Source organism: Balaenoptera borealis (genome assembly GCF_965194805.1).
Source record: "Balaenoptera borealis genome assembly, chromosome: 7".
Classification (NCBI taxonomy): Eukaryota; Metazoa; Chordata; class Mammalia; order Artiodactyla; family Balaenopteridae; genus Balaenoptera; species Balaenoptera borealis.
This window is the reverse complement of record NC_138864.1, coordinates 74,659,017-74,671,843: the sequence shown is the minus strand read 5'-3', so window position 1 is coordinate 74,671,843 and position 12,827 is coordinate 74,659,017. Positions and strand designations below refer to the sequence as shown.

At 45.1% G+C, this 12,827-nt stretch overlaps 1 protein-coding gene across 2 annotated transcripts in view; it reads right to left on the bottom strand.

Moving 5' to 3' along the window:
• Positions 1-1,459: 1,459 nt before the first annotated feature.
• Positions 1,460-12,827, bottom strand: part of LOC309631734 (uncharacterized protein) — a 492,832-nt gene continuing 481,464 nt past the window's right edge. For both annotated transcript variants that reach the window (XM_082398597.1, XM_082398598.1), the window contains 2 exons: positions 3,350-3,462; positions 1,460-2,178 (listed from right to left, as the gene is read on the bottom strand). In XM_082398597.1, coding sequence (XP_082254723.1) covers positions 1,966-2,178; positions 3,350-3,462 — 326 coding nt within the window. In that variant the 3' untranslated portion in view covers positions 1,460-1,965. The remainder of the gene's footprint in view (positions 2,179-3,349; positions 3,463-12,827) is intronic.

Here is a 12,827-nt window from a genome sequence, read left to right as displayed (position 1 = left end):
GTGCCTAGAGCCTGTGCTCCACAAGAGAAGCCACCGCAATGAGAAGCCCACCACTGCAACGAAGAGTAGCCCCTGCTTGCCGCAACTAGGGAAAGCCCACACGCAGCAACGAAGACCCAATGCAGCCAAAAATAAAATAAATAAAATAAAATTAATTAATTAAAAAAAAAAAAAAAGAATGCAAACAAGAGACCAAACACACAATGCTCTTGGATGTGGGAAGGAGTGAGTTAGCTGGTACGTTCCAGAAATCTGTTAAACCCTCCCTTTGCTTGATTTGCTATGCCAAATGCAGGTAAAGGACTAGAGGTTGTGCAAAACAAATCTTGTGAGCTCCAAGATCTTCACAATTCCCCCAGCTCCTTACTGACATTAACCACATGTTCTGTGCACCTGGAGCCAATCTGGTTTTGTTTAATGACAATCTTACTAGTATCTTTTATTGCCTCTTCCTCTCTCTCTCTTTTTTTTTTTTTTTTGCACATACACTAAGATGAGGTGAGTAGGTTACCCTCCATTGAACACAAATCAAAGCCTGAGCGCGCTGACATTCTGCCAGAAGCGTTAGTGTTCTCGGAGCTGAGCACATTTCCCTGAACACCGCCTAGTGGGCGCCTGCACCTGACCCAGCACCGCTGGGAGCCGCACTGGGATGGACGTTGCCACTTGGGGAGGCCAGTTTCATTTCTGTCATCACCTCTTCTTTCTTGTCGGATCTGTCAGCTTCATAACCCCAAACAAAGCCCCATCGATGGATAATAAAGTTCATACCAGATACAGTCATCAACTTCTAGATATGCTATTTGGTGATTTTAAAATGTTTCTCCTTGAAGGTAAAAATCAAAATTCATATCTCATGTTAAGACCTACGACCCCCGGCCTTCCCCTGCACAGACCCCCCACCCCAGCAGCAGCTACCTCAGGTTTCCCTTCCCTTGCTCCTTTCCTATAACCTCTGTGATTTCATAGTTTGGAAGCCCTCGCAAGCTGACGCTCTCACAAAACCGAATGTAAGTGTTTTCAGTTGATGTATATTGCATTCCACAAAAGCTCGTGAGAGCCACCCATCTCCAGCCTCCACCAGCCCCTGCTGTCTCCCCTAAAGCAGCAAGTCATCTATGCCAAAGGCACGTGCACTTCCACACAGCCCTGCCACCACCAGTGGATTCTGAGACAGGAGGTGGCGTAGAGGCAGACGTCGTGGTAGCCAAGGTAGAGATAACAGGCACATTTCTTAGTTAAATGGGAGCCATAAGTGACCCTGGAAACTGATTAGAACTAGAAAAGTGTCAAAAGAATAACTTGTTCCTTGGAGCTGTTTCAAGGGAGCAAAATGTATGCCATCGTCCCACTTCGGTGACAGTAGCGCAGATGCCCATTGCTGACATCATTCCCAGCAGCCTCGGCGGTGGGCTTGACCGCATCCCCGGGTTGATTTAATCCCACGAGCTCTTGAGAAAAGAAAGGAGGTGGAGGGCTGGTATCTACCAGAGGCCAAAGAAATAGCTTGGAGAAACAGTTCTAACTTTTTTAACATGGAAGTAGAGATGACAGTCAACTCTCAGCCCCATAATTGCCCAGCGTTCCCTTGCTCTTTTTCAGCAGGGCCGTTGCAGCTCTGCCAGGTTGGAGCATGTGGTGTGTGCTCGCAGAGGCAAGCAGTTAGAGTCAGGAGGGCGGTCCTCCCAGCCTTGCCATTGGCCCCCAGAGGAAAGAGAAACCAGAGGGGAAGGTGTCGGAGCAACCCGGTGCCACTAGGTTAACGCGTACCGTCGCTGAAGAATGGCGGGCATTGTAAAGCTCCGCCATGAGGACCCCGCCGCGGCCCAGCAGCCTGCTGCTACCAGTGGGTGGTGGCGTTATGGGCATTAGCTTTGAGAAGCTTATACAGCAGAGGGGGCTAGGATAAAGGACACAAATCAGGAGAAAACTGACAAGATTAAAAAAAAATCCAAGGCTTCGTATTTACTGTTCATCCCCCATGCTCTCCGTGTGCTGTATTGTCTGCGTTGAGTCATGCTGAGAGAGAGCCAGGCACAATAATAGCTCAGAGCAGGCTTGCAGCCCCGGAGCCGGCCTCTGCCAATGGTGCTGACTGTGCCGGTGGAGAATGGGATCCTGATAGAGTCGTCTTTTTTCTCCTTCCCTGTGAGACCACCAATAATTACGGAGGGCATGCTGCAAAGATGGGGTAAGGGTTCCCAGTTGGAGTGTATCCTGAGAAGTGACCCAGCGGGGGTCCTGGCGAAGGTGTGCCTGACAGATGCAGACAATGCTGGGGACATCCGGGGACATATGTTTGAAGCAGCGGTTCAAGGATTTAGGTTCAAATGCAACTTAGCTTATACATCCTACTACAGTGTGAAACAATGACTCTCTTCCCTCTCGCCATCTTCAACCAAATCGAATAACTGGGTACCTTGCGGATCCCTGGGGCGAGCAGGCACAAGTCCCTTTTTTCGGCCAAACATTGGGGGAATCCAGACCCTCTGGTATCCAATCCCCTTAGCCCAGCGGCTGGCAGCCCCGGCTCTCATTAGAATCATGGGGAAGTTTTGAAAACACCTCCACCCCAGACCAATTCATTCGAGAAATATTGAGGGTGGGTCCCTGGCACCGGTCTGTTTGGGAGCTCAACAGGTGTTGCTGTCGTGCACCTCGCGAGAGAACTGCTAGCCTCTTGCCTTCCTCCTGTCTGTCTGCTCCTCCGGGGAGCAGGCAGGCAAACTTGCCGTAAGAGCCAGATAGTAAATATATCCAGCTTTCTGAGCCACACAGTCTCCGTCAAAACGACTCACTCTACTGTCAGAGTGTGAAAGCAGCCACGCCCAACATATAAATGAATGAGCATGGCCGTGCTCCAATGAAACAATTTATGGGGCACTGAAGCTTGAATTTCACAATTTTCACATGTCATGAAATATTTTGCTCTTGATTTTTAAAAGCTATTTTAAAAGTAAAACCCATTTGTAGCTCACAGTCTGTATAAAAACAGGCAGTGGGCAGGGATTTGCCCGAGGGCTGTTGTTTGCTTACCTTGGCTTAGAATGTGCCCTGGTAATGGGGTTAGGCCAGGACCACCCCTGACACTTGCCAGGCCCAGGACAGATCCAAAATGGAAGCCCATGTACCATATAGCTAAATATTTCAAACTATAAATCCAGCTGACAAAATGTTAAATAAATTCTATTATTTTACCTTGACAAATATGTCTTCATAATGACCTAGAAAAACCAGGGTTGCACTTAGAATTCTCAGACTCCTCTAAGTTCACCAAAACTTGGCGGCGTGTAGCATACATATGTGTGGGCACCCCGCCCTGCCCCCCGCATCCACACTCTGTCCGTACCTGTGGCAAACAGCCCTTCCTTGGCCGGCCCGCGGGCATCAGCTGCATACACTTATGGAGGGGGTTTTTGGGGAAGACTCCAATTGCAGAGAAGATTCCAGGGTCCCAGGCATCTGGAGAATATGAATAAAAGTGGGGGAGATTGGCTCCTGTTGGGCATGGCACCATGGATTCCTCATTCTCTGGAGGAGGGCTATGCTTGCCGAGGATCTAGAGCCAGGCCCTTTAAACATGGGAACCAAAACAGAGCTCCCTCTTGCCTGGGTCTAAGGGCACTGCTGGTGGGTGATAGGAGGCTGAGAATTAGCTCCTGTGAGTTTTCAGGTCCGTGGGGCATTTCATCTGCCCACTCTACTCTGATCCTGTGGAAGCAGACATCGTAAGGGGAAGGGCAAAAAATTGTTTCAGCACATCTCTTGGAATTAAAGGATCTGCTTCCTGTTAGTCATGTGCTGGAACTAGCTGATACCAGGCCACCAGAACCAACTGTATACCTAGGAATTTTGTGAGCCAGTTCTTAAATCATTAATAACTTGAAATCAGATGGGAGTATTTACACCCCAGTAATTGGCAAACTCTACATATCAGGGTTGTTTTTTTTCCTTTGTGGTTTTGATTTTGGTTTTGGTTTGGGGTTTGTTTTGTTTTTTGTTGCTATTTTTTGTTTTGTTTTTGAAAGAGAGCCTTTTTTCCAGCACAGCATTGCTTCTTGACCTCTTTCTCCCCAGGCTCGTCCCGTACCTCTCCACACACAAGTCCTAAACTTCCCATTGATCCCTGGGTATCCCAGACCTCTACGTGCCCCTGTTCTTTTGCACACACTGTTCCATCTGATTGGAATGCCCTTTCCCATTTTTCGAGCAAGTTCCCATTAATCCTTTTGAAGCCCTGTTCCAAAACTATCTCTGTTGCCAAACATCCCAGAATTCCCCTCAAAACAGTTTCTCCTTCTTCCATGTTCCCACATCACTTTGGAAATAGTAACAATACAGGCCTTTTTTCAATCTCTATCTCCTCAAGCCTGAAAATGGTGACCGAGGCACAGACGTTTAACAGTGGGTTTTTTTTAGATAAATCAATGATTAAAGGATAAATACAGATTAAACAAGTGAGATTGAATACAGTTTACCATCCTAAGAAAGGGTTTAGAAGCCTGCAAACAATGTGAATATACTATTTGTATACTAAATACTATGACATGAAATTATATACAAGGTATGGCCTGGCTCTATGGGAGGAAGGGAAACCACAGAGGAAAAGATCTCCTCAAGGAGCTCCCTGAAGCAGTTCCTACACTTGGCTGACTACCAAAATCACCTGGGGAGCTTTCTGAACATTTCTCCTGAATCACAGTCACAGGGGTGGCAGTCCAGGTGTGTGTACTTTTAAAAATCTCCTGAAGTGGTTCTGAGGGTCATCCATGGTGGTGATCGCTATAGGGAAGTTTAGATGCATAACCTCTTAACCAGTCTATTTTCCTCCCTCTCAAGTCTCCCCTCCAACCTCTGCTCTGCTTGGTCGGGCAGAGGATTCGTTGGGAAGCCTGCGGTCATGTCCCACCTTCTGAGCCCACACTAGAGAATAGGCAAGAGGCAGCTGTTTGCATGGGGTAGAAACGGAGCTTGGATGTGTGTATCTCCCATATCCCCACAGTGCAGAGACGATCTGGGATGGGAAGGGAAGGGGCCTCTGTTTGCTATCTTGGGCACAAGGGTGCTGAAGTGGACATCAGGGCGATATTTGGGGGAAATCCCAGGGTGAACTAGACCAGAGCGTCCAAACGATATTAGCAAAGCCAGAGCACCAGGTTATTAGGGACTCGTCTTGAAGCTTAGTGTCAAATGAAGTCAAGACATGTAGTCAAATGAAAGTAGCAAACCAGGGAAGAGGAGAGAAAAGTGAGACACAGAGTGGCCCGGACAAAGCCTGCAGATGTCGACCAACACTGACAGCTAGGTTTGCACAGCATCCTGGGTTACCATCTTGCTGAAAAACTGCAGGGATTCCCATTCACACAGACTAAGACGTGACTGGTGACCCCTTGTTCTGATTATCTTTGCTGCTTAAGAAATCACCTGAAAATTTAGTGTCTTAAAAAACAATAGTCATGGGAGGAGGAGAGAAGATGGCGGAAGAGTAAGACGCGGAGATCACCTTCCTTCCCATAGATACAGTAGAAATACATCTACACGTGGAACTGCTCCTACAGAACACCCACTGAACGCTGGCAGAAAACGTCCGACCTCCAAAAAGGCAAGAAACTCCCCCCGTACTTGGGTAGGGCAAAAGAAAAAAGAAATAACAGAGACAAAAGAATAGGGACGGGACCTGCGCCAGTGGGAGGGAGCCATGAAGGAGGAAAGATTTCCACACACTAGGAAGCCCCTTCGCGGGCGGAGACTGCGGGTGGCAGAGGGGGGAGCTTCGGAGCCACGGAGGAGAGCGCAGCCACAGGGGTGTGGAGGGCAAAGCGGAGAGATTCCCGCACTTCCCGCACGGAGGCTCGGCGCTGAGCAGCACTCACCAGCCCGAGAGGCTTGTCTGCTCAGCCGCCGGGGCGGGCGGGGCTGGGAGCTGAGGCTCGGGCTTCGGTCGGATCGCAGGGAGAGGACTGGGGTTGGCGGCATGAACACAGCCTGAAGGGGTTAGTGCACCACAGCTAGCCGGGAGGGAGTCCAGGAAAAAGTCTGCAGCTGCCGAGGAGACAAGAGACTTTTTCTTCCCTCTATGTTTCCTGGTGCGCGAGGAGAGGGGATTCAGAGCGCCGCCTAAACGAACTCCAGAGACGAGCGCAAGCCGCGGCGATCAGCGCAGACCCCACAGCAACAGGGGCGCAGAGGGAAAAGCGGAGAGATTCCCGCACTTCCCGCACGGAGGCTCGGCGCTGAGCAGCACTCACCAGCCAGAGAGGCTTGTCTGCTCACCCACCGGGGCGGGCGGGGCTGGGAGCTGAGGCTTGGGCTTCAGTCGTATCGCAGGGAGAGGACTGGGGTTGGCGGCGTGAACACAGCCTGAAGGGGTTAGCGCACCACAGCTGGCTGGGAGGGAGACCGGGAAAAAGTCTGCAGCTGCCGAAGAGGCAAGAGACTTTTTCTTGCCTCTGTTTCGCAGCACGCAAAGAGAGGGGAGTCAGAGCGCCGCCTAAACGAGCTCCAGAGACGGGTGCGAGCCGCGGCGATCAGCGCGGACCCCAGAGACAGGCGTGAGACGCTGGGGCTGCTGCTGCCGCCTCCAAAAAGCCTGTGTGCGAGCACAGGTCACTCTCCACACCACCCCTCCCGGTAGCCGGTGCAGCCCGCCACTGCCAGGGTCCCGTGATCCGGGGACAACTTCAACGGGAGAACACACAATGCGCCTCAGGCTGCTGCAACGTCACGACGCCTCTGACGCCGCAGGCTCGCCCCGCCTCCTCCGTACCCCTCCCCCCCCCCCCCCCCCCCCCCCGCGGCCTGGGTGAGCCAGAGTCCCCGAAGCAGCTGCTCCCATCCTGTCTGGGCGGGGAATAGACGCCCTCAGGTGACCTACACGCAGAGGCGGGTCCAAATCCAAAGCTGATCCCCAGGAGCTGTGTGAACAGAGAAGAGAAGGGGAAATCTCTCCCAGCAGCCTCAGAAGCAGCGGATTAAAACTCCACAAACAACTTGATGTGCCTGCATCTGTTGAATACCTGAATAGACAACGAATCATCCCAAATTCAGGAGGTGGACTTTGGGAGCAGGATATATTAATTTTTCCCCTTTTCCTTTTTTTTGTGAGTGTATATGTATATGCTTCTGGGTGAGATTTTGTCTGTATAGCTTTGCTTTATAATAGCTTTATTTTACTTCACTATATTATAGCCTCTTTCTTTCTTTCTTTCTATTTTTTCTCCCTTTTACTCTGAGCCGTGTGGACGAAAGGCTCTTGGTGCTCCAGCCAGGCATCAGGGCCATGCCTCTGAGGTGGGAGAGCCAACTTCAGGACACTGGTCCACAAGAGACCTCCCAGCTCCACGTAATACCAAACGGCAAAAATCTCTCAGAGATCTCCATCTCAACACCAAGACCCAGCTTCACTCAACGACAAGCAAGCTACAGTGCTGGACACCCTATGCCAAACAACTAGCAAGACAGGAACACAGCCCCATCCATTAGCAGAGAGGCTGCCTAAAATCATAATAAGGCCACAGACACGCCAAAATACACCACCAGACGTGGACGTGCCCACCAGAAAGACAAGATCCAGCCTCATCCACCAAAACTCAGGCACTAGTTCCCTCCACCAGGAAGCCTACACAACCCACTGAACCAACCTTAGCCACTGGGGACAGATACCAAAAACAACGGGAACTATGAACCTGCAGCCTGTGAAAAGGAGACCCCCAAACACAGTAAGATAAGCAAAATGAGATGACAGAAAAACACACAGCAGATGAAGGAGCAGGGTCAAAACACACCAGACTTAACAAATGAAGAGGAAATAGGTAGTCTACCTGAAAAAGAATTCAGAATAATGATAGTAAGGATGATCCAAAATCTTGGAAATAGAATACACAAAATGCAAGAAACATTTAACAAGGATGTAGAAGAACTAAAGAGGAACCAAGCAATGATGAAAAACACAATAAATGAAATTAAAAATACTCTAGATGGGATCAATAGCAGAATAACTGAGGCAGAAGAATGGATAAGTGACCTGGAAGATAAAATGGTGGAAATAACTACTGCAGAGCAGGATAAAGAAAAAAGAATGAAAAGAACTGAGGACAGTCTCAGAGACCTCTGGGACAACATTAAACGCACCAACATTCGAATTATAGGGGTCCCAGAAGAAGAAGAGAAAAAGAAAGGGACTGAGAAAATATTTGAAGAGATTATAGTTGAAAACTTCCCTAATATGGGAAAGGAAATAGTTAATCAAGTCCTGGAAGCACAGAGAGTCCCATACAGGATAAACGCAAGGAGAAACACGCCAAGACACATATTAATCAAACTGTCAAAAATTAAATATAAAGAAAACATATTAAAAGCAGCAAGGGAAAAACAACAAATAACACACAAGGGAATCCCCATAAGGTTAACATCTGATCTTTCAGCAGAAACTCTACAAGCCACAAGGGAGTGGCAGGATATACTTAAAGTGATGAAGGAGAAAAACCTACAACCAAGATTACTCTACCCAGCAAGGATCTCATTCAGATGTGATGGAGAAATTAAAACCTTTACAGACAAGCAAAAGCTGAGAGAGTTCAGCACCACCAAACCAGCTTTACAATAAATGCTAAAGGAACTTCTCTAGGCAAGAAACACAAGAGAAGGAAAACACCTACAATAACAAACCCAAAACATTTAAGAAAATGGGAATAGGAACATACATATCGATAATTACCTTGAATGTAAATGGATTAAATGCTCCCACCAAAAGACACAGGCTGGCTGAATGGATACAAAAACAAGACCCATATATATGCTGTCTACAAGAGACCCACTTCAGACCTAGAGACACATACAGACTGAAAGTGAGGGGATGGAAAAAGATATTCCATGCAAATGGAAATCAGAAGAAAGCTGGAGTAGCAATTCTCATATCAGACAACATAGACTTTAAACTAAAGACTATTACAAGAGACAAAGAAGGACACTATATAATGATCAAGGGATCGATCCAAGAGGAAGGTATAACAATTGTAAATATTTATGCACCCAACATAGGAGCACCTCAATACATAAGGCAAATACTAACAGCCATAAAAGGGGAAATCGACAGCAACACAATCATAGTAGGGGACTTTAACATCCCACTTTCACCAATGGACAGATCATCCAAAATGAAAATAAATAAGGAAACACAAACTTTAAATGATACATTAAACAAGATGGACTTAATTGATATTTATAGGACATTCCACCCAAAAACAACAGACTACACATTTTTCTCAAGTGCTCATGGAACATTCTCCAGGATAGATCATATCTTGGGTCACAAATCAAGCCTTGGTAAATTTAAGAAAATTGAAATCGTATCAAGTATCTTTTCTGACCACAACGCTATGAGACTAGACATCAATTACAGGAAAAGATCTGTAAAAAATACAAACACATGGAGGCTACACAATACACTACTTAATAACGAAGTGATCACTGAAGAAATCAAAGGGGAAATCAAAAAATACCTAGAAACAAATGACAATGGAGATACGACGACCCAAAACCTATGGGATGCAGCAAAAGCAGTGCTAAGAGGGAAGTTTATAGCAATACAAGCCTACCTCAAGAAACAGGAAACATCTCGAATAAACAACCTAACCTTGCACCTAAAGCAATTAGAGAAAGAAGAACAAAAAAACCCAAAAGCCAGCATAAGGAAAGAAATTATAAACATCAGGTCAGAAATAAATGAAAAAGAAATGAAGGAAACAATAGCAAAAATCAATGAAACTAAAAGCTGGTTCTTTGAGAAGATAAACAAAATTGATAAACCATTAGCCAGACTCATCAAGAGAAAAAGGGAGAAGACTCAAATCAATAGAATTAGAAATGAAAAAGGAGAAGTAACCACTGACACTGCAGAAATACAAAAGATCATGAGAGATTACTACAAGCAACTCTATGCCAATAAAATGGACAACCTGGAAGAAATGGACAGATTCTTAGAAATGCACAACCTGCCGAGACTGAACCAGGAAGAAATAGAAAATATGAACAGACCAATCACAAGCGCTGAAATTGAAACTGTGATTAAAAACCTTCCAACAAACAAAAGCCCAGGACCAGATGGCTTCACAGGTGAATTCTATCAAACATTTAGAGAAGAGCTAACACCTATCCTTCTCAAACTCTTCCAAAATATTGCAGAGGGAGGAACACTCCCCAACTCATTCTACGAGGCCACCATCACCCTGATACCAAAACCAGACAAAGATGTCACAAAGAAAACTACAGGCCAATATCACTGATGAACATAGATGCAAAAATTCTCAACAAAATACTAGCAAACAGAATCCAACAGCACATTAAAAGGATCATACACCATGATCAAGTGGGGTTTATCCCAGGAATGCAAGGATTCTTCAATATATGCAAATCAATCAATATGATACACCATATTAACAAATTGAAGGAGAAAAACCATATGATCATCTCAATAGATGCAGCGAAAGCTTTCGACAAAATTCAACACCCATTTATGATAAAAGCCCTGCAGAAAGTAGGCATAGAGGGAACTTTCCTCAACATAATAAAGGCCATATATGACAAACCCACAGCCAACATTGTCCTCAATGGTGAAAAACTGAAACCATTTCCACTAAGATCAGGAACAAGACAAGGTTGCCCACTCTCACCACTATTATTCAACATAGTTTTGGAAGTGTTAGCCACAGCAATCAGAGAAGACAAAGAAATAAAAGGAATCCAAATCGGAAAAGAAGAAGTAAAGCTGTCACTATTTGCAGATGACATGATACTATACATAGAGAATCCTAAAGATGCTACCAGAAAACTCCTAGAGCTAATCAATGAATTTGGTAAAGTAGCAGGATACAAAATTAATGCACAGAAATCTCTTGCATTTCTATACACTAATGACGAAAAATCTGAAAGTGAAATTAAGAAAACACTCCCGTTTACCATTGCAACAAAAAGAATAAAATATCTAGGAATAAACCTACCTAAGGAGACAAAAGACCTGTATGCAGAAAATTATAAGACACTGATGAAAGAAATTAAAGATGATACAAATAGATGGAGAGATATACCATGTTCCTGGATTGGAAGAATCAACATTGTGAAAATGACTCTACTACCCAAAGCAATCTACAGATTCAATGCAATCCCTATCAAACTACCACTGGCATTTTTCACAGAACTAGAACAAAAAATTTCACAATTTGTATGGAGACACAAAAGACCCCAAATAGCCAAAGCAATCTTGAGAACGAAAAATGGAGCTGGGGGAATCAGGCTCCCTGACTTCAGACTATATTACAAACCTACAGTAATCAAGACAGTTTGGTACTGGAACAAAAACAGAAATATAGATCAATGGAACAGGATAGAAAGCCCAGAGATAAACCCACACACATATGGTCACCTTATCTTTGATAAAGGAGGCAAGCATATACAGTGGAGAAAAGACAGCCTCTTCAATAAGTGGTGCTGGGAAAATTGGACAGATACATGTAAAAGTATGAAATTAGAACACTTCCTGACACCATACACAAAAATAAACTCAAAATGGATTAAAGACCTAAGTGTAAGGCCAGACACTATCAAACTCTTAGAGGAAAACATAGGCAGAACACCCTATGACATACATCACAGCAAGATTCTTTTTGACCCAGCTCCCAGAGAAATGGAAATAAGAACACAAATAAACAAATGGGACCTAATGAAGCTTAAAAGCTTTTTTTTGCACAGCAAATGAAACCATAAACAAGACCAAAAGACAACCTTCAGAATGGGAGAAAATATTTGCAAATGAAGCAACTGACAAAGGATTAATCTCCAAGATTTACAAGCAGCTCATGCAGCTCAATAACAAAAAAACAAACAACCCAATCCAAAAATGGGCAGAAGACCTAAATAGACATTTCTCCAAAGAAGATATACAGATGGCCAACAGACACATGAAAGAATGCTAAACATCATTAATCATTAGAGAAATGCAAATCAAAACTACAATGAGATATCATCTCACACCGATCAGAATGACCATCATCAAAAAATCTAGAAACAATAAATGCTGGAGAGGGTGTGGAGGAAAGGGAACACTCTTGCATTGTTGGTGGGAATGTAAATTGATACAGCCACTATGGAGAACAGTATGGAGGTTCCTTAAAAAACTAAAAATAGAACTACCATACGACCCAGCAATCCCACTACTGGGCATATACCCTGAGAAAACCATAGTTCAAAAAGAGTCATGTACCAAAATGTTCATTGCAGCTCTATTTACAATAGCCAGGACATGGAAGCAACCTAAATGTCCATCGACAGATGAATGGATAAAGAAGATGTGGCACATATATAACAATGGAATATTACTCAGCCATAAAAAGAAATGAAATGGAGGTATTTGTAATGAGGTGGATGGAGTTGGAGTCTGTCATACAGAGTGAAGTAAGTCAGAAAGAGAAAAACAAATACAGTATGCTAACACATATATACGGAATCTAAGGAAAAAAAAAAAAAAAAAAGGCCATGAAGAACCTAGTGGCAAGACGGGAATAAAGACACAGACCTACTAGAGAATGGACTTGAGGATATGGGGAGGGGGTGGGGTGAGATGTGACAGGGTAAGAGAGTGTCATGGACATATATACACTACCAAATGTAAAATAGATAGCTAGTGGGAAGCAGCCGCATAGCACAGGGAGATCAGCTCGGTGATTTGTGACCACCTAGAGGGGTGGGATGGAGAGGGTGGGAGGGAGGGAGATGCAAGAGGGAAGAGATATGGGAACATATTGTATATGTATAACTGATTCACTTTGTTATAA